The sequence below is a fragment of the Stegostoma tigrinum genome, chromosome 33 (assembly GCF_030684315.1).
Source record: "Stegostoma tigrinum isolate sSteTig4 chromosome 33, sSteTig4.hap1, whole genome shotgun sequence".
In the NCBI taxonomy this organism is placed as follows: domain Eukaryota; kingdom Metazoa; phylum Chordata; class Chondrichthyes; order Orectolobiformes; family Stegostomatidae; genus Stegostoma; species Stegostoma tigrinum.
In genome coordinates, this window is record NC_081386.1 from 15,428,563 (window position 1) to 15,455,887 (window position 27,325).

Sequence of the window (27,325 nt, forward strand, 5' to 3'; positions counted from 1 at the left end):
TAATCTCCCTTTAGAACAAAAGCAACTTATCCCGAGATTATAGTAAATGCAAATTGCTGAAAATTAGATGCAATATTCTAAATGCAGCCTGACCAATGATTTGCATGGGTTATTAGAAAGAATTAGAAGAGGAGACTAATGTCTCGGTCATTCTGACAGCCAACACATACTCAATGGGCTGAAGGGTCTGCTGTGCTGTGAATGTCTCTCGTCAAAATTCACTTGAAAATAAGATTGTATTCATAAAAATAAAATACTGCAGTTGCTGGAAATCTGAGATTTAATAAAAGTGTTGGAAAAACTCAGATAGCTCTGGCAGCATCTGCAGAGAGAGGAATAGGGTCAACGTTTCAGGTTGAATATGACTCTTCTTAGGATATATACAATGTATTATGCCAGAATGCTCCCAAACAAAGAGTACCTGAGCTCTTCTATTATTTAAAATGAATAGGGTGACTGAAGAGTTTTCCAATTACCATGCATACGTGTCTGACAGAATGGAGTCATGAAATGGAAATTCCAGAATTAAATCATGCAATACAGCTTTTTTTTAAACCAGCAATTACCAGTACATTTATGGAGTCAGAATGCTCATTGTGAGCATTTAGCAACTGTCTCAAAGATCCCAGAATATTGTTGAAACAGAAGTATCAGAATTTACATGAATCTAAGATATTGTATTAAAAAACTGATTTAACTTCTCTGGAATTATCCATATAAACCCAAATCAAATTAAAAGATTAGGATCTATTCAGGTACGATGCATCATTACATGTAGTATCAATGACGTTTGTCTATTCTGAGGTATCAGATACTTCACAAACACAATTATGCATCGAACTACGTTAAATGAGATAATACCAGAACAGTTTAATAATAAAAGCACAATAGCCTAGTACAAGATAAAACTGTAAAATATACTCAATCCCAGTTCACCTTAGCATGCTACATTTATCATTAAATTATCATGAAATATCACGGAATGTTTTTTGAAAAAAGCAAATAAGATGGCAATCACCACCAATAAAACAATTCCTGTGAAAGTTTGTTCAGTTATTTACAACAAGAACGGATAACCACAGTCCAGGAACTCTTTAATGTCAATATCATGTCTTCTTTTAAGATATAGTTCTTCAGCAAATTGTCTTGAATCTCCTTCTCTCCTCCTCACTTGTTCATCAATTTTGTCTTTTAGTAGTGATGCTGGAAGCATCGAGCTACAGTTGGAGCCATTCCCCTTTCCTCTTTAAATAATCATTTTAATTTTTTCCTTTCTATATTCTCACATTCTCTTTTGCACCTGTCTTCTGTTCCAGAAGAATTACCTAAATGCACTATTAAATTAAAACTTCAGGTTTAAAAATGTCTTTGAAAATTCAATTTTGGCAGTATAATAATATGCTGTTCCAATTTATCATTATAGTTTTATCATAAAATGCGCATAAAATCATTAACACTAGAGATAGATTATATTCAAATGAACCAATAGGCTGTTGGGACTATAGAATTGTTTAATTTGACTTAAAAACCCCCACTGCATTACTCAAGTAGTTATTCCTAAAACATGAGTAATTTTTGTTGTTAAGTTACAAATGGTAAAGGCAATACTGTTTGTTTGAAATTGCATATGTGGTACTATGCATCTGAGCAGCCAAAATGACATTACTCAGACTAGTTCTCATTGCAGTACAGCAAATGTGGTGATAACAGCCAGCTCTCTACACCAGGCATTCTATTGACTAGTGGAGCATTTTGTTATCAAACACTCAATGCTGTAGTTTGTGGAACTCCTGTACTGTAATGAGGTTGGGACTGTATATTAATTTGTGACACATAACAGCACTAGAGAAATACCACCAGCAATGTGTCCTCCCAAGTCACCTGGTATCTATGGGCGGACCATTGAATAAGTGCTAGTGTATGATAGTGCTTGAAGCCAGTTCTCCAATTACTCATGGAAAACATCTGCAAAATCAACAACAATAGACTGGATTGCTGAAAAGCATCTACCCCAAGTCCTGTTTTCACAAATTTCAGATGCCACTATTACAGAGGAAGACTAAGAAAATGCTACAATAACAGCCTAAAGCGCTCCCTGAAGACTGGCCGCAATAACATTAATGATTTGCAGAGTCCAGACCTGAAACATCAACTTTCCTGCTCTTCTGATGCTGCTTGGTCCGCTGTGTTCATCCAGCTCTACACCTCGTTATCAATGATTTGCAGGAGTTTGCTATTAATTGTTCAAAATGGAGACCACTCAATCATCAAGCAGAATCATGATTCATGCTTAAATTTTTCAACAATGAGACAGAGCAGCAGAATTTAAAGAAAAAAATGGAAGAAATTTTTACATTCCAGATCCCACCACCTCATGGGAGACCCTGTTCCATGGGCCCAGACACCTGCAGGTTAAGAGTCAGCCTATTCAGTCACAAAGTTCTGCAAAAAAAAATTACAATCTTGAGTAGATGTCATCCTTGAATTGAGGGCAGCCAACAACAGCATATGGGACAATGCGGAAAGCTTTAACTTTTATTTGGTCTGTGTGTTTGATTAAGTGTGTTAATATGTATTCTTTGTAAAATAGCAAGATTGTATAAAATGCAATTTGAATAACTCATTCACTTTATTGAACAGAGAGGAGTCACGTTTAAAAACAAAGAACTGCGGATGCTGTAAATCAGGAACAAAAACAGAAATTGCTAGAAAAGCTCAGCAAGTCTGGCAGCATCTGTGAAGGAAAAATCAGATTTAATGTTTCAGGTCTGGCGACTCTTCCTCAGAAAATATTTGTCACATTTGTAGAGTTTATGATAGATAATGAATTTAATATTTTTAAATTTTGCTTGTTCTCAGAAGCAAGTTTATTTTTCGGTGATTACAAAGTAACAAACAATACAGTTGAGAAAGTAAATTAGAATTACTCCTACTTTCCCTCATGACTTATTGAGAAAGTGTTAACTTTTTCTGAAGTACGTTTCTGCTGATCTCTGAAACTTCTGTTTAGAATTTAAATTCCTAACATGCTGACAGCAAGAATGACTCTTGGCCTTTTAACCAAGCCAGTGTGTCACTGTTCGTTTTCCTGCCAATTTATATAAGCCAGCTTAATGACAACTCACATGAGTTGATTTCAACTTCAATATTTAAAGGAACATGCCTACCATGCAATTTAATAGATTTTGGAGTTAGGAGCACAACAAAAGGAACTGGCTGAATTTAAACCAGATATTCAAAGGTTGTGCCTTGCTTCACCTCTTGTTTCATCTTGTGATGCCTCTTTGGGTGAGATGCTAGCAGTGTAAAGGTCCACAGAAACATTTTCTTCCCTATTGCCAGTAGGAAAAGACTGCCAATGAAACAAAGGTGCAGGCTGCAAGTTGCCCATGTGTTGAGAAACATGAGCAGGATGCTTTACTCATGGATTCAATGACATAAGCAGTTCAGGAAAGATGGGAATGGCACATCACTAACATCCTGAAAGGTGTATCACATCAACCCTTTGCTCTGCTTTCTCAAATGTACTTCAGCAATTCACTCCTCACACTACTTTGAAGATCTATCCATTCCTCTCTGCCTATGCACATCCTCATATCCCCATCAATCTATCCACCACTGACACCATAATCTTTAAATGCAATGTCACTTTCACTTTCAACAATTCATTTCTTTCAATACATGCTATTAGTCTCTTCCTCTTTGCAAAGGAAGCACAGAACAAAAGGGAGAGGTGCAGACTAGCGACGAGTTTGCAGCCATCTCTCAATTGACGGTCCAGAGGAGGAAACACTGGATATCAATTGAACTTTAACGTGTCTAACTATTAAGGTTGGCAACCTCCTAGATAACTGGTTACAGAATTAAATATTTCACAACCATGTGGGAAACCAAGTCATTCATGTTGACTTGATGTGAGTTATTAGCCATTGTCCACAAATGCCCGCAAGTATCTCTCTCCATTACAGAGAGATTATAGGCTACATATAGCTAGAGTGACAATATTCCTTAAGGATGGGGCAAAGTGAAAGGGTGGCAGGCCTTCATTATAGAGTCATACAGCATGGAAACCGGCCCTTCGGCTCAACTTGTTAAACTCAAACTGAGCATAATTGAGCAGGTGCTGCTGTTTAAATGTCACTTGATAGCACTGCTAACAACACTTTCAATCATTTTGCTGATGATTGAGGGGAAGTAATTGGCCATATTGGATCTGTCCTGCTTTTTTGTGGACAGGACATGCGAGGCTGTTTTCTATATTGTCAGTCCTGAGCGTTATCTTACCTTGAACAATTTGGCTTGGGGTGCAATTGTCTTGGATCAGAAGTCTCCAATACTGTTGCTGAAATGTTGTCAGAGTCCAGACTGTTTCCAAAATCAAGTGCCTCAGCCATTCTTGATATCATGTGTGGGAAGTGCCATAGGCTGAACCTATAGATTGGCTTTTACTATGGGGACTTCAATACGTCAATTGCATGGAACTGAACAGTGTACAGAACTGAACAATGTACAGAACCAGAACTATCACTAATGGCTTGCTGATTCTGAATGCTAGTTTAAACAGGTTCAATGATATTCTAAGAGATACTAAGAACTACAGATGCTGAAGTCAGAGATAAAACGGTGTGCAGCTGGAGGAACCCAGCAAGGATGCTTTACATGTAAATAATGGGTGAGTTGGTGATGGGATACCAGCCTCTGCGGAGTTATTTCAATGGAGACCAGAGAAAAGTATGCTCCTGAAGAAATTCACTTACAACAGTTGTCTTTGAGATGGGGTAAGCATTTCTAGCATCATTCTGTTATTTGAGAAGCTTGACTTGTTCAATCCAGATGTCGAAGATTGGGTCCAGAATGTGCAAAGAACGTGGTATTTTTCTGGGCAAATGGTATTGGGACAGATGACAAGCAACAAGTAATTTTCCTGACAGCTTGTGGACCTGCACCTTTTTCAGTTATTAGGAGCCTAACTTTCCCTGATGCACCATTCAAGAGCTGATTGATTTAGTTAAGGAATACTACAACCCCACCATCCCCTAATTCCCCTAATGAGATGCTGAGAGACTGTTTGGTACATGGGATTAATGATGTAACCATGCAAAAGTATCTACAAGCTGAAGCCCACCTGGACTGCAAACAGGTACTACAACTGACTTTGTTATTAGAAAATGTAGTATATGAGTTGCAGAGTATTCTGATGGAATTGAACACCCTTGCTAGCTCGAATGAGTTTCGGGAACACCACCTAATTAAAGACAATTGCATAACCTCACTCAGGACATATCCTGAAGAGAGGGACTCCTCAGCCTGAAGCAAAATCCCAAATCTAGACCAAGCCCTGGCCAAATGGTTGAAATTATCTTCAGGATTCAAGCCAGCAAACTATTATTGTTTGCTTACTGACAGCAACTCAAGACAGCAAAAGTGTCACACTCGACCCAAGGTGAGTAAGAGAATTTATAGGTTGGTATCCGGGACAGTGCACACCATGGAAAACCCCCCTATATCTGATTTGGAACAGTTAAGTTGCTTAGCAACATCCAATCAAAATGAAATATGTAGTTAAATGGTCACCCGATTCTAATGGCGATCAATACCAGCATGGCCGTTTCAGTGATGACAGAACCAGACTTCAACAAAATTCATCCTGAACTCTAAATCTTAAGTTTGCAGAAGACCCAAGTTCAACTGAGAACCTTTCCTGGGGAACCTTCACAGATAAAGGGGACAACTTTGGCTTTGGTGACTTTTGAGAAAAAGCTGGGTCAGTCACCACTGATTCTAGTAAAAGGCTTGGGCCCACACCTGATGGGGCGAAATTGATGAGAAAGATTCACCTGGATTGGCTCAACATCTTTTGTTCAGAAAATGGCTGCCTGAGTGAAATCCTAATTAAATGCCCAGAGTTTTTCAGGAAGGTCTAGGAACTCTCAAAAGGCCAAGGCCACCTTGCATGTTGACCAGGAAGCAATTCCATGATCCTGCGAGGCCCAGCCAGTGTCATTTGCCTTACAGGCAGAAATCAGAAGGCTGGAATGCAAAGAAATCATCAAACCAGTCCTGTTTGCAGAATGGGCAGCACTAGTCGTGCCAACTGTGAAGCCTGACAGGTTGCTTCACCTTTGTGGGGACTTTAGACAAATAGTAAATCACTTTGTCCAGCTGGATAAATACACAGTCCCTCACATAGAGGATTTACACACAAAGCTGGCAGGGGGCTGTCCTTCACAAAGCTGGATATGAGCCATGTGTACTTGCAATTGCAGTTTGAAGAGGATTCCAAAAGAATGCCACAATTAATAAGAGTTTGTACTAATAAACCCATAAGAGTTTGTACTAATATACAAGTCTGCTGATTAGGGTACCATCAGCCTGTGCAATTTTCAGCAGACAATGGAGAACATTTTGCAAGGTCTACCCCAGGTCACCATTTATCTAGACGACAAGCTAATAACAGGGGAAAGCTGTAGGGAGTGCCTAGAGAACTTGAACATAGTCCTTAGATGTTTCTCTCAGGCATGCATTTGTCTTTGAAGGGAAAAATGTGTGTTCCAGGCACCCTAAGTGACTGGCCAGGATTACAAGAGAGTTGCAGTGGGAGAGAGATCACCTGAGGTTTCTCTGGAAGGAGGAGGGTAACTTCTTTAGGTTAGGCTCTTTTAGAAGTTACCCTCCTCCCTTCCACCTATATTCTCCTCTATCCATCTTCAATCTGCCTCCCCCACTCTCCCTATTTATTTCAGAACCCTCTTCCCCTCCCCTATTTCTGGTGAAGGGTCTAGGCCCAAAACATCAGCTTTCCTGCTCCTAAGATATTGCTTGGCCTGTTGTGTTCATCCAGCTTCACACCTCGTTATCTCTGATTCTCCAGCATCTGCAGTTCCTATTATCTCATTAACCCTAAGTGACTTACTTGGGTTACAGAGTCAACAAGACTGGGTTATTTATACCCATTAGAAGATAAAGTGAAGGCAATGAAAGGTGCTCCAGTTCCTGCATCAGCACCGGAGATTAGGTCTTTCCTTGGGCTGGTGAACTATTACAGAAAGTTCATACATAACCTGGTCTCCATCCGAGCACCTTTGCATCAACTCTTTAAAAAAAGTCAGACTTGGAAATGGTTGCGTAGCTAAGCCATATAGCCTTCAGGGAAGTGAAACAGCTATCATGCACTAAGGTGTTTGCATACTATGATCCCACGTGAGCTCTGGTATTGACATGCAATGCCTCCCCGTATAGCATTGGGCTTGTAGTAACTCATTACTGGCCTGATTGAGAGGAACACCCAACAGCGTACTTGTCTGGACTTTGGCAAATGCAGAGCATAAATACACCCAGACAGAAAAGGAAGGTTTGGCGATCAGGAAGCTCCTCCAATACCTACACCGACTTAAATTTGTAATATTAACGCATCAATAATCCCTGCTATGTCTACTTAAAGAAAATAAGGCAACGGGCTCTAATACCAAGTGGGTATAATTACAAGTTGGAAGACCGTCTGGGGAATGAAGTTTGGTATAGGAATATTGGGAATGGCCCTGCATGGTAACAGGCATGGTCAATGCAAGGTCAAGTCCAGTGCCATATTAAGTTCATGCAGACGTGATGGTCCTAAACAGGCATGTGGACCATACAATAAGCAGCTTATAAACTCTCAAATCGTGTGGGAACAAAACATGCCCAGTTTCTTGACTGCTTTTCCAACTGTTCCGAAACCCTTTCAGTCAAGCATTGAAGATACCTCGGAATCTAAGATAGATATGGCAGATGCCACCACCAATGCCTTTGCCACGTGAACAGCAGAATGCACTTCTTCCAGGATGCTCCAGGTGCAAGAGGCAAGCTACTGTGTGTTACACACAGCCCGTATCCAAGGCAAAGTTGGAGGAACCTGACCAGTGCTAAAACACCCCAGGAGGAGCTACAAAAAAAAATGCATGTCCTTGGACTCAGAGTGGGCGGGATGTAGTGATTGTAACAAGGTCAGCCAAGTGGCCCTCACAGAGTGGGTTCCCTGATTGTCCAGATTAACAGTCCCAATCGGGGAGTGCTGGCTAACAGATTTAAACAGGGCTGTCAGAGATTTTGTTACTCTGAGAGCTGGCTCTGAGGGAGCTGGATCAGTGCCAAGGACTCCCCACGGGTAAATAAAGGGTGACTTGGTGGATACTGGCTTCACTACAACGGAGTCAAGGTTGACTGGAAACTCAAACTAGTAATTTCAAACAGCAGCATTTCTTGGCAGAGATGTAGCCATTCCAAAGTCATGTGGATGACTACAGCTGCCAGCTGCAGTTTTGACTGGAGATGTACAGCAGGTGAAGACCCTGTAATGCAATAGTTTTAAATTATCTAAAATGACTCTGTAACAGGCATATGATTAAATAATCCCACCTCATGACAGTGAAGCCATACACTCAATTCTAAAAAGGAGTACCACAAACAAATAAGAGACTTTTGCTTCTCATTTAGAAAGAAATGCAACTGCACCTTTAATTATTGCATAGCAGCATTAGTCAAAGATTCTAGAAATCTTAGTTCAAACTGATTTTAACTTCAGATTTCTTCAGAATATCGAAAAAAGGTTGATTTGGATTATGGCTTTGCATTTATTTCTGTCTCTGAATACAATGTTTATGTCCTAACAGGAGGTGTAAGATAGAAATACACCAACCATCACTAAATATTTGGATGTGCACTTGCAATGCTAAGGCATACAAGGCAATGGGTCAAGTGCTGGAAAATGGGATCAGAATAGTTAGGTGCTTGTTTCTGACCAATGCAATGGGCTGAACGGCTTTTTTTTCCTGTGATAGACCTCTAAATTCCTGATATTTCTCACCTTGCTTTTAGGGATCTGGTGGTGTTCCTTGAATCACTTGACGTATCTTTTCTGCATCATCTTGTACTGTTTTGTTGCTTGGGTCAATTTTGAGAGCAGCTTCATAATCTTGAAGGCCTACCAGACCATAAATTAAATAATCCCTTGAATAAATCAAATCTGCTGTGATGTGAATGTGAACCACAAAATTCAACTTGAATTCCCAGAATGTACTGATCTGCATGATCTCAATGGAGGATGCAGTGGCAAAATACAATTGGCTTCAGTGTCCCTGGACTGTGAACAGGAAAATATATCAGAATTCTAAATCACAAATAGCAAGCAGTTCCAAATTTTGCATATTTGCTGGGTGTCTCTCTCTTCACCTCCAATGATGGCAAACTGAAGTTTGGTTAGAACATATGCTAAAATTGCATAGTTTGCCAATACTGACAGCCATACAACTAAATCCCAAAGATCCATGTTCCCACATAAAAGTTTAGATGGGCAGGTTGAGTTGGGAAAAGATGAAGTTTTATCTCCTCACTCCTTGTGACATTGGGGATATAAAGGCATGGTGGCATAGTGGTTAGCACTGCCACCTCACAGCGCCAGGCCAGGGTTCAATTCCAGTCTTGGCTGACTGTGTGTAGTTTGCACACTCTCCCATGTCAGTATGGATTTCCTCTGGGTGCTGTCGTTTCCTCCAACAGTCCAAAGATATGCAGTCAGATGGACTAGCTATGCTAAATTGCCCACAGTGTGCAGGCTAGGCGGGTGAATTGTAGTAAATGTGGGGTTACAGAGATAGGCCGGGATCTTCTTTGGAGGGTCAGCGCAGACTTAATGGCCCAAATAGCCTCTACCTGCAGCATAGGGATTCTATAATTCTATAAATGACTTGAAAAGAGAGAAAAGAGACAGATGTGGACAGAGAGAAGCAGAAGGAAATAACTGTCATTTTTTTTGCTAACTAGTTAAAATATATTAATAAACACACACTGTTCTGTATGTTGCCATGTCTGAAGTTTGTTCTAATTAACTTAAGAGTCTATTAGCTGGTGCAGTACATGCACATTATAGTATTAAGGAAAGAATGAAGAAGAGGAAAATGTTGGAAAAGGGAAAACTGTGTAGCCCTGTTTTAATTCCAATATCTGATATTGGCTAACTATATATTACTACACTTTTTTCCGTGCATTTGAGGGATGTGTGCGTCGCTGACTTCACCAGCAATTATTGCTCATCCAGAGTTATAGTAAAGAGCCATCTATATTACCAAGAGTCTGGAGTCAGACCAGGTAAACGGGCAGATTTTCCTCTCTAAAGGACATCACTGAGCCAATTAGGTTTTAGAACATCCATAATTTATGAACTATAAAAAGGCTTGCTCACAATTCCATGTTAATAATGAATTTGAATTTCATCAACTGTCATAATAGGCTTTGAATCCATATCCCCAGAACAATGGGGAAACTTCTGGATTACATGTCTAGTGAAATTACCACAATGCACCACCTCCTGCAATTTCAGTGCACAAAGTACTAAAGTGTTCTCTTACCTTCCACATAGAGTTCCAGCTCACAAAATGCCGCCCCTCTTCTAACATGGGCTTTTAGTCTGCTACTTGCATTGTCTGGAACTGCAGGAGTTAACAAATCAAGTGCCTAAAAGGAAAAAAACATTTGTTAAGCAGATAAAAAATATTAAAATAGAAAGGGCTGTAGGTTACCTTTAAGGTTTCAAAAATGTGTGTAAAATATTCCAAGAGTGGAAAGAAACTTAAAGCATTATGCACCAGCCTAGCAATCACAGCTTTTCCCACTTGGGCCACGGATTAAAATAGCAAATCAAGGCATGGTGACAGATATAGAATTTAATCTGTATATATTTAAAAAGAACACTGTCAGTCATTTTGGTTAGATGCTCTTGCAACCTTCAATTTGGTGAGTTGCTCTGGCAGAAGTGATGGAAACAGTCAGTCCCCGTTTACCCTCTCATACAGGAAGCAATGCGCTCCACAAAAGAGAATAAAAATGATGTGACACAAATAATCAAGCAGAAAAATGTACCAAGCTCTTAACAACAAATGTTTAATTTCATATTGTTCTGTAACAGTTGGAACTTTATGGTTTACCTTCATTTTGCAACTGACCATCATTCAAAAAAATGACAACACAAGAAGATTCTTAAATGTGCACATAAACTGAATTATGGTTATTTTTTCTTTATTCAATTAATCAGAATTAATTAATTTCCTAGAAACTGCACATAAACTAACCTTGGAGGAGTCTTCAATGGCTTTGTGTAAATTTCTTAGTTTAAGGTGGCTTGCAGCCCTGTTCAGGTATAGGGCTGGAAGTTTATTATTCAATTGTATTCCCAAGTTATAAGCATTAATTGCTGCAAGATAATCTCCCGATGCAAATAGTTTGCTGAAAGAGAAAAATAATATTTTAACAACTATGATAACTTGATTTGAAGATTATTACAGGGAAGTTAATGAGGCCTTTGTTGTTGACAATGTACTGACTGCCACAAATGAAGACCACTTGCTATAATTAATCATCACTTAGTTATCAACATGTAATAGATTCCAGAATTTCTCTCAGACGATACACAGAAAAGGCAAATCATTGCATTAATTTTCCAAGCGCCACATAATTATGTGAGAGACCAAACAGTTTCTGTTCATAAATCATTTGATTATGGAGAGCTACATAGCTAAGGCATCACTGACCTTGCCTAACAGAGATACATGATTGTTTTTCAAACGACAACATAGTTAATTGTAATGTTCAAATTCTGAGTGGAAAGTAGTTCCAATGAACAAAATAGCAGATAGAAAGGCAAATGTTCTCACAGATCATAGAAAAAAGAACAGCATACATTTTGAATACTGCAGGATGGAATTTTTAACTAGTTAGTACTCTTGCCTCTGAGATAAGGTGGCTGTAGGTTCAAGGCCTACTCCAGAATCTTGAGCACTAAGCTTAGATTGACACAGCAGTACAATATGAGGGAGTGCTGCATATGAGGTCCCAACTGTCCTATTAAAGTTCCGAAGTTACTGATTGAAGAAGAGTAAGACAGGTCTGCCTGGTGTTCCAATTGTATAAGGGCAGCACAGTGGCTCAGTGGTTAGCACTGCTGCCTCAAAGTGTCAAGGACCCAGGTTCCAGTCCAGCCTCGGGCCACTGTCCATGTGGAGTTTTCACATTGTCAGCGTGGGTTTCTTCTGGGTGCTCCTGTTTCCTCCCACAGTCCAAAGATAAGCAGATTAGATGGAATGACCATGCTAAATTACCCATAATGTCCACAGATGTGCAGGCTAGGTGGGTTAGCCATGGGAAATGATGGGTTAAGGCATGACGGGGGTGCAGGTGAGTCTGTGGGATGCTCTTCAGAGGGTCAATGTAGAATGGGCCAAATGGCCTGTTTCCACACTGTAGGGATTCTATGATCCCTAATTAATAGCACTAAAACAGATGATCTAATCATTAGCAAATTGTGCAATTTTGCTGAAAGCAAAATTAGCTGCTGCATTTCCTACATTACAACAGTGACCACACTCTCAAACTACATAATTGGCTTTAAAGTGAAACATTCCAAAGATATGAAAGACATTATATAATTGGAAGTCTTTTGTGGAACAGAATCAGGCACTAAAAGAGATAATGGGAACTGCAGATGCTGGAGATTCCAAGATAATAAAATGTGAGGCTGGATGAACACAGCAGGCCAAGCAGCATCTCAGGAGCACAAAAGCTGACGTTTCGGGCCTAGACCCTTCATCAGAGAGGGGGATGGGGGGAGGGAACTGGAATAAATAGGGAGAGAGGGGGAGGCGGACCGAAGATGGAGAGCAAAGAAGATAGGTGGAGAGGGTGTAGGTGGGGAGGTAGGGAGGGGATAGGTCAGTCCAGGGAAGACGGACAGGTCAAGGAGGTGGGATGAGGTTAGTAGGTAGCTGGGGGTGCGGCTGGGGGTGGGAGGAAGGGATGGGTGAGAGGAAGAACCGGTTAGGGAGGCAGAGACAGGTTGGACTGGTTTTGGGATGCAGTGGGTGGGGGGGAAGAGCTGGGCTGGTTGTGTGGTGCAGTGGGGGGAGGGGATGAACTGGGCTGGTTTAGGGATGCAGTGGGGGAAGGGGAGATTTTGAAACTGGTGAAGTCCACATTGATACCATATGGCTGCAGGGTTCCCAGGCGGAATATGAGTTGCTGTTCCTGCAACCTTCGGGTGGCATCATTGTGGCAGTGCAGGAGGCCCATGATGGACATGTCATCAAGAGAATGGGAGGGGGAGTGGAAATGGTTTGCGACTGGGAGGTGCAGTTGTTTGTTGCGAACTGAGCGGAGGTGTTCTGCAAAGCGGTCCCCAAGCCTCCGCTTGGTTTCCACAATGTAGAGAAAGCCGCACCGGGTACAGTGGATGCAGTATACCACATTGGCAAATGTGCAGGTGAACCTCTGCTTAATGTGGAAAGTCATCTTGGGGCCTGGGATAGGGGTGAGGGAGGTGGTGTGGGGGCAAGTGTAGCATTTCCTGCGGTTGCAGGGGAAGGTGCCGAGTCTGGTGGGGTTGGAAGGTAGTGTGGAGCGAACAAGGGAGTCACAGAGAGAGTGATCTCTCCAGAAAGCAGACAAGGGTGGGGATGGAAAAATGTCTTGGGTGGTGGGGTTGGATTGTAGATGGCGGAAGTGTCGGAGGATGATGCGTTGTATCCGGAGGTTGGTGGGGTGGTGTGTGAGAACGAGGGGGATCTTCTTTGGGCGGTTGTGGCGAGGGCGGGGTGTGAGGGATGTGTTGCGGGAAATGTGGGGGATGCGGTCAAGGGCGTTCTCGACCACTGTCGGGGGAAAGTTGCAGTCCTTGAAGAACTTGGACATCTGGGATGTGCGGGAGTGGAATGCCTCATCATGGGAGCAGATGCAGCGGAGGTGGAGGAATTGGGAATAGGGGATGGAATTTTTGCAGGAGGGTGGGTGGGAGGAGGTGTATTCTAGGTAGCTGTGGGAGTCAGTGGGCTTGAAATGGACATCAGTTACAAGCTGGTTGCCTGAGATGGAGACTGAGAGGTCCAGGAAGGTGAGGGATGTGCTGGAGATGGCCCAGGTGAAATGAAGGTTGGGGTGGAAGGTGTTGGTGAAGTGGATGAACTGTTCGAGCTCCTCTGGGGAGCAAGAGGCGGCGCCGATACCCTCCAATAATTGAGAGCTGGTTACAGCAATCACTCATTGACTGTAGTGTGTTGCTCCTTCAAATGCAAGCAATCCCTGACACTTTGCAGGGGCAAATGCAGCTTCTGCTTGTTTCATTGCTCGCTTTCATGATTGCTGAATAAAAGTGAATGGTTTGAGCCTTTTGAAGGCTTTCCTGTGTGTGATGGAACCACATTAAACAATTTTCAGTTGTTAGGGCACAAAGATTATTGGGGAAAGAGTAGCACTGCCTTAGGTAGGGCAGTAAGACAGAATGAAACTAAGAACAGATAAGCTGTGCAGCTTTTTCTTAAATAGCGATAGATGTTTGAATACACACTTGTATGCACATTGGAGTATCAGCTGTACCATCTGTATTCAGAAAGCATTTCTTTTGCTTGCCCTCCCACTGCATGCATGAACAGTAGCTCTGAATTGCCAGAACTTGGCTGAATGCACGGCTGGACTTTAAAGATAGCATCAGTAACAGGAATCTTGGGATGTCCCGCATGGGTAAGGACTTCTACCTATGACCAGTAGAAGAATATAACAAGCAGAAAACCATAGGGATCTGGAGCAAAGATAATGAGGCAGTTTGGGAAGACAGCATCAGAAAAATTGCCAGATCTTGTGGAGGTCACTGTAACACTCACCAAAATTGATACTTAGCCAATTCTGGGAGGATTCAGCACATTATATCACAGTTTTTCCAAACATCAATTTCAGCAGAAATCACTGAAGGGCTTCAGCAACAGTCCAAATGGAGATGGATCAGTCACTGAATGGATGGGCAAGTTGGTCTCAATCAGTATATCTTTACTAATGTACTGGCTATTTTTTCTGGTGACTAAAATAATGTTTAAGTGAATACAATGATGAGAAGGGTTTTTTTAAAATCCTCAAATAATCTTCCTACCTAATTGACTAACAATTTCCTGCAGAATTGCAGAAATAGTTCAAATAAAATATTTCCTCAGAGATAGTGAGATTGTAAAATTCTGTCACAAACCGCTGTCAAAACAATAGTCAGGTACATCTTCTGAGTGGCATTTATTCAAGTGAATGTCACAATGTTATTTGTCAAGACATTTTGGCTGAATCATATGACCGTTCTCATTTTCTGTCCATGTTGCTTTTCTTTGAATACAGTGACCAAAACAAGAACACAGAGCAATTCTCTCCTTTTTAACCAAAGGTAGTTGAAACTCCTTTCAGTCACTTTGAAGATCACACAGCTAACTTGCTTTAATGTCTCAACTTTGCCCCTACGTTTTCCCAATAAAGTGTCTCCATTTGTGTGGTGCCTTTCTAAATGAACTTTCTCCATTTTAGTTGGTCAAAAGCAGAAACTCCCATTGGTCAGTACGAGAGTTCAACCCCTTCCATGTTCTTTGAAAACGTCCCTAAACTGTTTCAGTTGTTTTCTGCCATGACCGCATAGAATAGTTATTTCAGCAGTCTACCATCAGGCACATAAATGATATGCCCTGCCCAGTGGAAATGGTTTTATAATTAGTTCCTCCATTCTGGGTATACTGGCTGGGGACAGAATACTGCTGTTTGATCACCTTTGTTGCCAGTGGATTTGGAGGATCTCGCAAAGGTACCACTGGTGGTATTTATCGAATGCCTTCAGTGGCCTGAGGAGGCTCTTCAGATATAGAAATGGACACATTGCCCAGGATGGGGAGGTGATGGCCTGATGGTATTACCACTGGACTGTTAATCCAGTGACCCCGATAACATTCTGGGGACCTGGATTCGAACCTCACCATGGCAGATGGTGGAATTTGAAGTTAAAATATCTGCAATTAAGAATCTAATGATGACCATGAATCCACTGTCAATTGTCAGGAAAAACCCATCTGGTTCACTCATGTCCTTTAGAGAAGGAAACTGTCATCCTTATCTGGTCTGGTCTGGTCTACATGTGGCTCCAGACCCACAGCAATGTGATTGACTCTGAATTGGCCTCTGGGCAATTAGGGATGGGCAATAAATACTGCCTAGCCAGTGGTATCTTCATCCTGTTAATGAATAAAAATCATACCAGTGATCTTAGTTAACAGTGTAGGATATTGTGGTGTGAGCGCTGACCGGAAGAGAGGACCTTTACATTTCCATGTGTTTAATAAAGGTCCATTATCTCATCTGCTTCAGTGAAGGAGTCAACAATTACTTCAGACTCCGTTTTGACTGAATACACAATCAAGTATCATCTGTTTACTACACTCAATCACTGAAGCTGGAGTGATTTTGATTTTGAATGCAGGGTGGCATGTCTGTTATGAAAATTAATTTCATGTCAATGGGTAATGTGGAAGTGAGAAGCAGTATTACAGATGACAAGTTGGAGAAGAGGGTTGGTGGAATGAAACAGCCTTGTTTGACAGACATTGTGATGTTCCGTTGGCAAGGATCAAGGCTTATATGTCATGACAGAGTTGGTGGAGGATGGAAAAAAAATTTGAGCGCAGGAAAACTGGAGTCGGATATTCCATAAGTTTTCACAGGTGATGTAGATAAAGGCTATTGAGAATTTGAAAATGGTCAAGTACAGCAGTTGGTCCATTTCCTTGTATTTTACTGATAAGTTATTGAGGTGTGAATTGTTTTTATTAGTAAAATCAATTATTAAAAATGTTGTCATAACTTACTTCCCTTTATCCTTCAGCCAGTCTGGATTTTTTTCCTCTTCTTTCAGGTCTTTAAGATCAGGGATATTTGCATTTTTAGCTTGTCTAGCTTCTGCCTGTTTCCTTAGCCACTGTAAACAATGTAGAACCTTGGTTCATAAATTTTCATTGTAGGTTATATTTCTTAACTTATACAAAACTGCTTTATAAACTTAGCAGCTCCATTCCTAGAATTTCTGAACCAAACCTGTAAATACCATATTAAGTGTAAACATTGTACTACATCCTAAATTTTCAGTTGTAATGTATGGTTAACAAAGACACAAGACTAAATGAAACAAAAACTCAAATATAAATCTGCAGCAGCCAACCAACAGCACCACAAAGAATCATATCCAGGATTCCACACAGTGAGTTCCAGAATTTACTTGAAACACATTAAAAGATGATTAAGATTGAGACACAAAATTCATCAAAGGAAGATTATAATGCAAGTGTAATCATGGCACTCCTGTACACTTCCCTCAAGCAATAACAAACTAAAACCTGGTAGAGGCCCAGAATAAATTTGCCTAATCATGCCGCAGAAGAGGAACTCTATCTAAATGAGAATCTACAAAGGGCAGAAAAAGATAACTAAAATGTAAAAACAAAACAAGAAATAATATTAATTCCCAGCACTAACTTACAGATACACCATTTTCTTCTACCTATTATCTTATTCTGCAAACAGCAGGTTTTACTAAAATCAATACAAATTCACCACAATCTCCTTATCCATTCAATTTGAAACTCACCACTAAATTGATTTTTAAATTACTTATGTGAGCTGCCAAACCATCAGAATTAACAATGTATATGACTTTTGTTTTCAGAGATCCACAGATATAGAAACAATCTGTCCATTGATTATGGCATGTGTTTGAAGAAATGTATTCACTTTAACAAAACCCATACCTCCTCTTCCTCAGGAACAAGAGACTCTCTAAGCGCTGTAGGAAAAACTCGCGGCGTGAATTGTATTTGAATATTGCCAGCTGAACGGGGAGCTGGGATGATTTTGTCACTGTAGTTTTCAGGAAACATGTTGGCAGTTATACCTGCAATTAATCCATGGTTAAAAGTTAACCATTAAATACCATCCTACAAAAAATACTATACATTCTATTTGCAGTTACAAACTAAAATAGGAGGAAAGGCTAACCAATATTAATGTAGTCTACATTTACTACAGATCTAACGGGCACTGATAATTCCATGATAATCAAATCTTGACAATACGGAAAAAGGAACTTCAGGGCATAGAACCTATCCAAGTAAAATTCATAAAACAAAATGTTAGCACTAATTCAACTTATTTAACCTTATTTAAACAAAAGATATTGGAGCTGATAATGTGGTCATGTCAAGGTGGCACTGGGACTGCAATGTACTAAACACTAAGTCACAATGTCAACTTATGAATAAAAAAAGGTGAGGTCAGCCAACTTTCATATTTGAGTGACACACATGGTATATTACACCTGCTTGATTAGATGTAACAACACTGTCGCATAACTCTTCTGCTTTTGAAGAGTTTTTGGCCGCTCAAGAATAAACTAATTATTTTTCATGCAGAAAGTGTTCTGAACAGAATGACCCTTTTTACGTAGGTCCTGCAATGAAAGATGTCCCTTTTTGGAGGAGAGCACCAACCTGAATAAAGTAACTAGAGTAGCACGGACAGAAAAATATGATGTTTGCGCAGGTAAGAAGAAAACATTTTCAGTTACTCAAAATCAACAGCATAAGTACACAAAGGAATGCTCAACTTAATTGAATATATTGCCACAGTTCTTTATTGTTCACTGTAAACCTGCTCGGTGACCAGAATGGGACAAGACATAGAAATATGCAAACTCGAATCTCAGCATATGAACATGTCTGCTAATTTTATTTTGAGCCGCTGTGTTCTGATATTATGTCATAGTGCTGCACATATTAGACATTAAATACATGGAGGTCAAACACTGCACTAGAAGGTTCCCTGTAGCTGCATGTCAACTTGCTCAGTCCTAGACATATTGATGAAATGTCTTCTTCCAAATAAAGGATGGTAGTGGTCTAATGGTATTATCGCTGGACTGTTAATCCAGGGATCCAGTAATGTTCTGGGGACCTGGGTCTGAATCCTACTATGGCAGATTATGGAATTTGAATTCAATAAAAATGTGGAATTAAGAGTCCATTGTCAATTGTTGGAAAAACCCATTGAAACTGCCACCCTTATATTATCTAGACTACATGTGATTCCAGACCTACAGTCAAGTGATTGACATTTAACTGCCCTCTGGGATGGGCAACAGATGCTGGCCCAAACAGCAATACCCTCATCCCACAAATTAAGAAAAAGTGCTCGTTCTTGAAGTCAGTTGTTTGGCAAAACAACAAAGTATCTTTAAGAAATATCCAACAAAAAGTAATAGACCTCTTTAGTGGTACCTGTTTTATACATACAGCAAGTAATGTAATAATATGAACATGTTTTTGGATGAACTATTGATTTATTATTCACTGAATTTCAATTTAAATACCCAAACATCAAATTCTATGCTCAGTCATGCAAGAAGCTGCAAAACAGAGATCAACCCATTTTCACCAATTATCCCAAAATCAGCAAATCGACGGACCAGTCATGCTGGCAGTATTTATGCATATTCCAACAAATTAGTTACATTGCTCCAAATAGCAGGGGCGAACCTAAGCTCTCTCTTGGCTCAGAGTGCAGTCGAGCGTAAAGGAGGGAGGAACCCAAAGGCAGGGAGAAAATTTTAAATGAGAGTGGCATGATCAATCTGAATTTCACTTAGTTTACTGTCATATGCTGCATCTTTTATAGGTACTATTAAGACATAGGTGAATGTTATTTTAAATCCTTTCTTGCCGATTTTGTCAATACGTAGAAGGAAGTCTCTGCATCATTTACATGTCTGATTAAGAAAATGAGATTGCTCCGAATTAAATCACTAATTTCAAATAGGTTTACCTTGTTTAAGAGAATGTTTGTTTGAAGTTTGTGAGTCAGAATTCTGTAGTTTGGTTTCTTCCTTCTTCATCCTCCTTTTTTCTGTCTCAATTTTTTGTTTTGCACGCTTTAGTTCCTCCTTTCTCTTTAATTTCTCTTCTTCATGCTTCTGTTGCTTCCATTGTTCCAACTCTTCAGTGGCTTTACTTCGCTCTTGTTCTTTCAGCTCTTCAATCTGTTTTCTGTTACATTCCTCTATCTTTATAATTTAGTGCAAGTTTACAATTCTTAAATGCAACGTTTACATCAAGTTTTCCGCTTCTGACTCAAACATGTAACAATACTATGGCTTTAAGAGATGTATTTTGTCCCATCTTTTTTATGAAGGAAGGTTGAGATAGAAGTGCCAAGCAGTCTGCTCAAAGCTAGTAGAGTAAACAGCTCAAAAGGCCTTGGTTTTTTTAAAGGTTGGAACAATAGAAGCAGCCTAAATGGGTGGGGTCAAGCTCCCATAGAACCGGGATACATAGTTCTGGTTTTCTGCAATTGCTGGATGTGGAACTTCTTATCCCTCTTTCTGTTTCAGCTAACAGCTGGGGTTATCTCCCTGCTGCTAGAACTGCATGTGAGACAATTTATTTTACTGAAATTGCCTTTGCCAAGGGTGTTTGTGGGATGTTACTATATTGGAACAGTTAGTGCTGTTTAGGTATTGTTGCAAAGTTAGGTAGAGTATTAGTGGATTGGGAGGCAGGAAGTTAGAATCTGGTGTCTGTAAAATGCTAGGGGGAAGCATTGTGTGGTCCCTTTAAAAGATGAGCTTTTTCTGTGCTTAGATTTAAAATGGGTGTCTGTGAGCAGCAACTTGAAAGTTTGCAAGTACACAGAGAGCACCCAAACTGAAACATTCATAACAATTAGCAGGCCAAATGGCAGTTTCACCAAGACTACAAGCTTTTGAATTCAGCCAATCAATTTGGACCAGTCACTTAGATACCAAAAACGTTTTAAATGTAAGTCTGTTTTTCATCCTCCGCAGGATCCACAGACTGAATACCCAGTTTCACTCAGCTTTACTGGACACCAAAAATCGTAAGTACAACCAACTCACTGGCCCCTGCCACCCACAAGAGGATTCCTGCGCCTCCCAAATCCCGACTCTGTCCCTGCTCCTCCCCCACCATGCACCCGCCGCCATTGACCATGAGGACACGGCCGGAGACCCCACCGATGACGTCACATCCGCCTCCACCGGCCACAGAACTTCCGGAACCGCTGCTGCAGTCACCACCTCCACGTCCAGGGACAACACCCAACACACCACCCTCACCGCAGCTGCTGCCGCCCACCCCGATCCTCCAACCACCGACGGAACCCCACCCACAGCCGACGCCGACGGAACCCCGCCCACGGCCAACGAAACCCCGCCCACGGCCGACGCCGACGGAACCCCGCCCACGGCCGACGGAACCCCGCCCACGGCCGACGACCACATCGCTCTGCCCACAACCTCCACAGCCAGCAACCCCAGAGAAGACAGCCACACTGAGCCCTGCCGCATCTTCATCATCCCCCCAGATCTCCCATTGACTGAGGACGAACGGTCAGTCCTTAGCAAGGGGCTCACCTTTGTCCCCCTACAACCACACATCAACAAATACCAGTCACGGTTCGACATAGAGCAGTTTTTCCGCCATCTTCGCCTCCATGCCTACTTCTTCAACCGGGAACCTAACCCTCCTTCCACTGACCCCTTCACCCGCTTCCAACACAAGTCCTCCTCCTGGACACCACTCCCAGGCCTCCTACCCTCCCTCGACCTCTTCATCTCCAACTGCCGTCGAGACATTAACCGCCTCAACCTCTCCACCCCTCTCACACACTCCAACCTCTCCCCCGCAGAACGGGCAGCCCTCCGCTCCAACCCCAACCTCACCATCAAACCCGCAGACAAGGGTGGCGCAGTGGTACATCGTCGAGGCCAGACGCCAACTCTCCGACACCACCTCCTACCGCCCCCTCGATCATGACCCCACACCCGAGCACCAAACCATCATCTCCAACACCATTCATGACCTCATCACCTCAGGGGACCTCCCACCCACAGCCTCCAACCTCATTGTTCCCCAACCCCGCACGGCCCGTTTCTATCTCCTTCCCAAAATCCACAAACCTCCTGCCCTGGTCGACCCATCGTCTCAGCCTGCTCCTGCCCCACCGAACTCATCTCCACCTATCTGGACTCCATTTTCTCCCCTTTGGTCCAGGAACTCCCCACCTACGTCCGTGACACCACCCACGCCCTCCACCTCCTCCAGGACTTCCAATTCCCTGGCCCCCAACACCTCATATTCACCATGGGCATCCAGTCCCTGTACACCTGCATTCCGCATGGAGATAGCCTCAAGGCCCTCCGCTTCTTCCTGTCCCGCAGGCCCGACCAGTCCCCCTCCACCGACACTCTCATCCGCCTAGCTGAACTCGTCCTCACACTCAACAACTTCTCTTTTGACTCCTCCCACTTCCTACAGACTAAGGGGGTGGCCATGGGCACCCGCATGGGCCCCAGCTATGCCTGCCTCTTTGTAGGTTACGTGGAACAGTCCCTCTTCCGCACCTACACAGGCCCCAAACCCCACCTCTTCCTCCGGTACATTGATGACTGTATCGGCGCCGCCTCTTGCTCCACAAAGGAGCTCGAACAGTTCATCCACTTCACCAACACCTTCCACCCCAACCTTCAGTTCACCTGGGCCATCTCCAGCACATCCCTCACCTTCCTGGACCTCTCAGTCTCCATCTCAGGCAACCAGCTTGTACCTGATGTCCATTTCAAGCCCACCGACTCCCACAGCTGCCTAGAATACACCTCCTCCCACCCACCCTCCTGCAAAAATTCCATCCCCTATTCCCAATTCCTCCGCCTCCGCCGCATCTGCTCCCACGATAAGACATTCCACTCCCGCACATCCCAGATGTCCAAGTTCTTCAAGGACCGCAACTTTCCCCCCACAGTGATCGAGAACGCCCTTGACCACGTCTCCCGTATTTCCCGCAACACATCCCTCACACCCCGCCCCCGCCACAACCGCCCTAAGAGGATCCCCCTCGTTCTCACACACCACCCTACCAACCTCCGGATACAACGCATCATCCTCCGACACTTCCGCCATTTACAATCCGACCCCACCACCCAAGACATTTTTCCATCCCCTCCCCTGTCTGCTTTCCGGAGAGACCACTCTCTCCGTGACTCCCTTGTTCGCTCCACACTGCCCTCCAACCCCACCACACCCGGCACCTTCCCCTGCAACCGCAGGAAATGCTACACTTGCCCCCACACCTCCTCCCTCACCCCTATCCCAGGCCCCAAGATGACATTCCACATTAAGCAGAGGTTCACCTGCACATCTGCCAATGTGGTATACTGCATCCACTGTACCCGGTGCAGCTTCCTCTACATTGGGGAAACCAAGCGGAGGCTTGGGGACCGCTTTGCAGAACACCTCCGCTCAGTTTGCAACAAACAACTGCACCTCCCAGTCACAAACCATTTCCACTCCCCCTCCCATTCTCTTGATGACATGTCCATCATGGGCCTCCTGCAGTGCCACAATGATGCCACCCGAAGGTTGCAGGAACAGCAACTCATATTCCGCTTGGGAACCCTGCAGCCATATGGTATCAATGTAGACTTCACCAGTTTCAAAATCTCCCCTTCCCCTACCGCATCCCAAAACCAGCCCAGTTTGTCCCCTCCCCCCACTGCACCACACAACCAGCTCAGCTCTTCCCCCCCACCCACTGCATCCCAAAACCAGTCCAACCTGTCTCTGCCTCCCTAACCTGTTCTTCCTCTCACCCATCCCTTCCTCCCACCCCAAGCCGCACCCCCATCTACCTACTAACCTCATCCCACCTCCTTGACCTGTCCATCTACCCTGGACTGACCTAACCCCTCCCTACCTCCCCACCTATACTCTCCTCTCCACCTATCTTCTTTTCTCTCCATCTTCGGTCCGCCTCCCCCTCTCTCCCTATTTATTCCAGTTCCCTCTCCCCATCCCCCTCTCTGATGAAGGGTCTAGGCCCGAAACGTCAGCTTTTGTGCTCCTGAGATGCTGCTTGGCCTGCTGTGTTCATCCAGCCTCACATTTTGTTATCTTGGAATTCTCCAGCATCTGCAGTTCCCATTATCTTTAAATGTAAATCTGATGCTTTTGACAACCTAGGGCCAATCACATTGTAAGAAATATTGATATCTCATCAAGGGTATAAAAGAAGGGGGAAATTGGGCAAAATCTCAGTGTTAACTGCCATCTACCAGAGCTGGCAGCACTCAGCTCTCAAGAGACAATTGTTGGCTCTCACAACCTCTTCTATGTCTTAGAGAAAGCATCATCTAGATAACGAAGTTACCTATTGCACAATGTCCTGACAGAAGAATCAATGGAAAAGGCACTCTTGACAGAAGAATTGACAGAGAAGGCTCAGAACATTCCAGAAGACATACCACCTGGTTGAAAGTTTGAGAGACTGATTTTTTTTTATATAACTGGGTCCTATAATTATTGGAACAGCATATCTTTAGAATCTTGCTTTATTCGGGAATAGTTGGTGGTTAGAGGTTTATTCAGTTTGTTAATAGTTTAGTTAATTTGTTGATTGTTAGAACTTAGAGAAGTAAATTGTTACTTGTTGACGGTAAAGTGAAAGTCTGGGATTTATTTTAATTAACCTGTAGAAGCTGCTGAAGGGCAGGTTACATGACTTTTCACACTGCTTTTACAGATTATAGAGTCAGGTGCTCCTCTTTCGGTGTTTTGGCTTTAGTTTTTAGAGGGTTTTACTTCGAAACAATGTATCTATTATTTTGTTAACCCTTTCCAAAGAGATACAAATAAACTAATACTTTTCTTTTGTGTTAATTTTGTTTGTGTCTGAATTATAGTGTAAAAACAAAAAGGTTGTTTTGCTTAAAGTTGAGTAGTTTGACCAATCAAATTGCATCTAGAATGCAACACATTATACTTACATTTAAAATAAGAAAAAAATTAGGTCTAGACTATCTTGATATATTTTCAGGGGGATTGGTTTGGTCCACAATACAAATTTATGAAAATTTCATTCCAGTTTAATCTACGAACTTTGAATCAGAATGCACCTCAACGAACCTTAAAGAATGTTTTAAGTTTTTCCAAAATTTTTAGTGATATATGTTGCAATGCTGGTGGGAAAATTAGAAATGAAAATTACATTGCCTCTTTATGGATTGCTAGCATAGAAAATGTCGATCTACCATCTAACAAGCATAGTTCAGATATAAAGTGAATGACTATAACTTTAGACAGTGGATGTAATCAGCAGAATGTGTAGGAGTGGCATGTGTTCTGTGAAAGAGAGAAGAAATGTTAATGTGTACAATTAGGTTCGGTAGAAGACAGAAGGTAGTGACTGCAGAGTAAATTTTGAGGAATTCCCTCTCCACAATGCAATTAGACTACTGGCCCAACCATAATAAGACCCTTCTTACAATTGACCCAGTTTTCATCATTGCTGGGTTTATAAATGTAAGATGTAACAATTAAAGTGTGAAAAATGGAGGCAAACTATCGACATAATCCAAACCATTCACCAGCATGTAATTTGCTCTCAGTTTGTATTCATGGGTAGTGTGTGTGGAGTGATACAGTATTTAACATTTGAAACAAAGTGACACAAAAGGCCGAGAGCCATTAATACAACAACCTTTTTGTATAACACTGAGAGAGACCTAATAAGGATAAAAGTGTATATGCAAATAATCTTACATTCTTTTAATTAAGAGATCGTATTACTTGAATGATTATCTCACATGACCACCACTCTATTTGATTACATTAGTCACATCTTTCACTTAAAGTTTTAAGTTTATAATTTGTAGCATTGTCAAAAAGGAAGAGAGTATGACAGAAAGTGTGGTAATTTGCATATGGGTGATAAAATCTTGTTTTGATGAAATCGCTATGTTTCTACACTTCAATGACACTGGCCACCTTGAACTGTGCACTTGAATATTTACTACTTCTCTAGCTTTATTGTGCAAATGGTTTGAATTCATACTTTTATACCAAATTATTCTGTTCATTTTAAGTAGGCAACACTGTTACTAAATTAACTATTTTAATAGTTTCTACAATAGTTACCTTCATCATCTTTTCCAATGAGTACTTTTCATTTTCTCGCTTTTTAACTGCCTTTTCTTTTGCTGCTTCTTGCGCCTTTTCCTGAGCAGCAAGTATTGCTTTCTCCCTCCTTTTCTGCAACTTTTCCTTACTAACTATCAAAGAAAAGTCAGTGTGATTATATGACACAAAGCCAAAACTAGTTATGCCTAACTTCAAGATTTAACATAACTATCAGCAGCAGCTCTGCTGGTGCAATTCACATCAATTTTAATCTTGTAGGATTCAACATAAAGCAAAATCTCGAAAATCATTCCTCACCTTCGGTCGTTGCAAGTTGCTCCCATATTCCCAATTCTTTCTTGCACAAGGTAAAGATAACAACATCATTGCCAACTTTAACAGAGCTTTTTGATTCATCAATGGAAGCAAATAACATTACCTCAAACAGAAATGGAGGAAAGTTCACCTGTTAAAGTAAGCAATTTAGAATCAAAATCTGGAGGCAAATGCAGGTTCACAATTCTAAAACTAGAAAAAATGTATAAATAAAAAAATTAAATATAGCTCAATAAATTAGCAATCTTTTTAGATGATTTGTGGATAAGGACAATTTTAAGTGTTTCCCCAGCACCACATTCAAGAGGTTAAAGGTCAGTCTGTGGAAATGAGTAGCTGCCAATGAGGCTATTAGGAACAAAAACCAAAGTTGCTGGAAAAGCTCAGCAGGTCTGGCAGCATCTGTGAAGAAAAAATTTCAGAGTTAACACTTCGGGTCCGGTGACCCTTCCTCAGAACTGCAGGAGCTGACAATGGGCTGTGTGGTAGCAGCCCATTCTTTGGGCTCTATCTCCGCCTATAGTTTACTCTTTCCCCCCTCCCCATCTTCTGCATAAATGTCAACCTTTCCTAACTACCACCAGTTCTGAAGAAGGGTCACTCGACCCGGGACGTTAACTCTGATTTCTTTTCACAGATTCCCTCCGCAATTGCCAGCAAATTATGTTACGAAAACAGTTTAATCATTTCACTTTTGAGGCTCGGAGACACTTTGGCAAGTGACTGGCCACAACTATATATGTTTTTCCCCCTGTAGGGCTTCTATGATCTATGAGACCAGAGGCAGCTCCTGTCCGCCCACGCCCACACCAACTTTCCAAACACGGGGCACAGCGCCCGTGTGAATCCCTCACCTTTAAATAATCCTCGATACAGAAAATGTCCGCTTTCCCAGCCCTCACTCCCTTCAGCGGCACCGTGATAAAAACCTGGCTCTCCACCTGGTCCCAAGTATAATCCCTAACCTGCAGCGGCATCTTTACCAACAGCCGCCCGTTGCTAAGCGACGCGCGTCCCGCTCCCTGGTCCTTCCGGCTGAATCGGGCTTTCGCTTCCGAAGCAATGAGTGACGGTTTCCATGGATACCCACCTCCCATTGAATCTCTGATTCTAGATTCTTCTTACAGTGCAAGACTTTTAAGGAGATATTTTATGGA

The 27,325-nt window shown here is 42.1% G+C and overlaps 1 protein-coding gene across 2 annotated transcripts; it reads right to left on the minus strand.

Annotated features, from left to right (window-relative positions):
• Positions 1-931: 931 nt before the first annotated feature.
• Positions 932-27,180, minus strand: dnaaf4 (dynein axonemal assembly factor 4). Of its 2 annotated transcripts, none has more exons than XM_048562531.1 (10): positions 27,023-27,180; positions 26,151-26,298; positions 25,851-25,984; positions 19,687-19,924; positions 17,619-17,761; positions 16,683-16,792; positions 11,103-11,256; positions 10,383-10,488; positions 8,843-8,959; positions 932-1,334 (listed from the first exon to the last, which is right to left on the minus strand). In XM_048562531.1, the coding sequence occupies exons 1-9, from the start codon at positions 27,143-27,145 to the stop codon at positions 8,850-8,852; spliced, it is 1,266 nt and encodes a 421-aa protein (XP_048418488.1). In that variant the 5' UTR covers positions 27,146-27,180; the 3' UTR covers positions 932-1,334; positions 8,843-8,849. The 2 variants fall into 2 exon arrangements, with proteins under 2 accessions (XP_048418488.1, XP_048418487.1); XM_048562530.1 differs by having other exon boundaries at positions 932-2,442.
• Between the last annotated feature and the right edge of the window lie 145 nt (positions 27,181-27,325).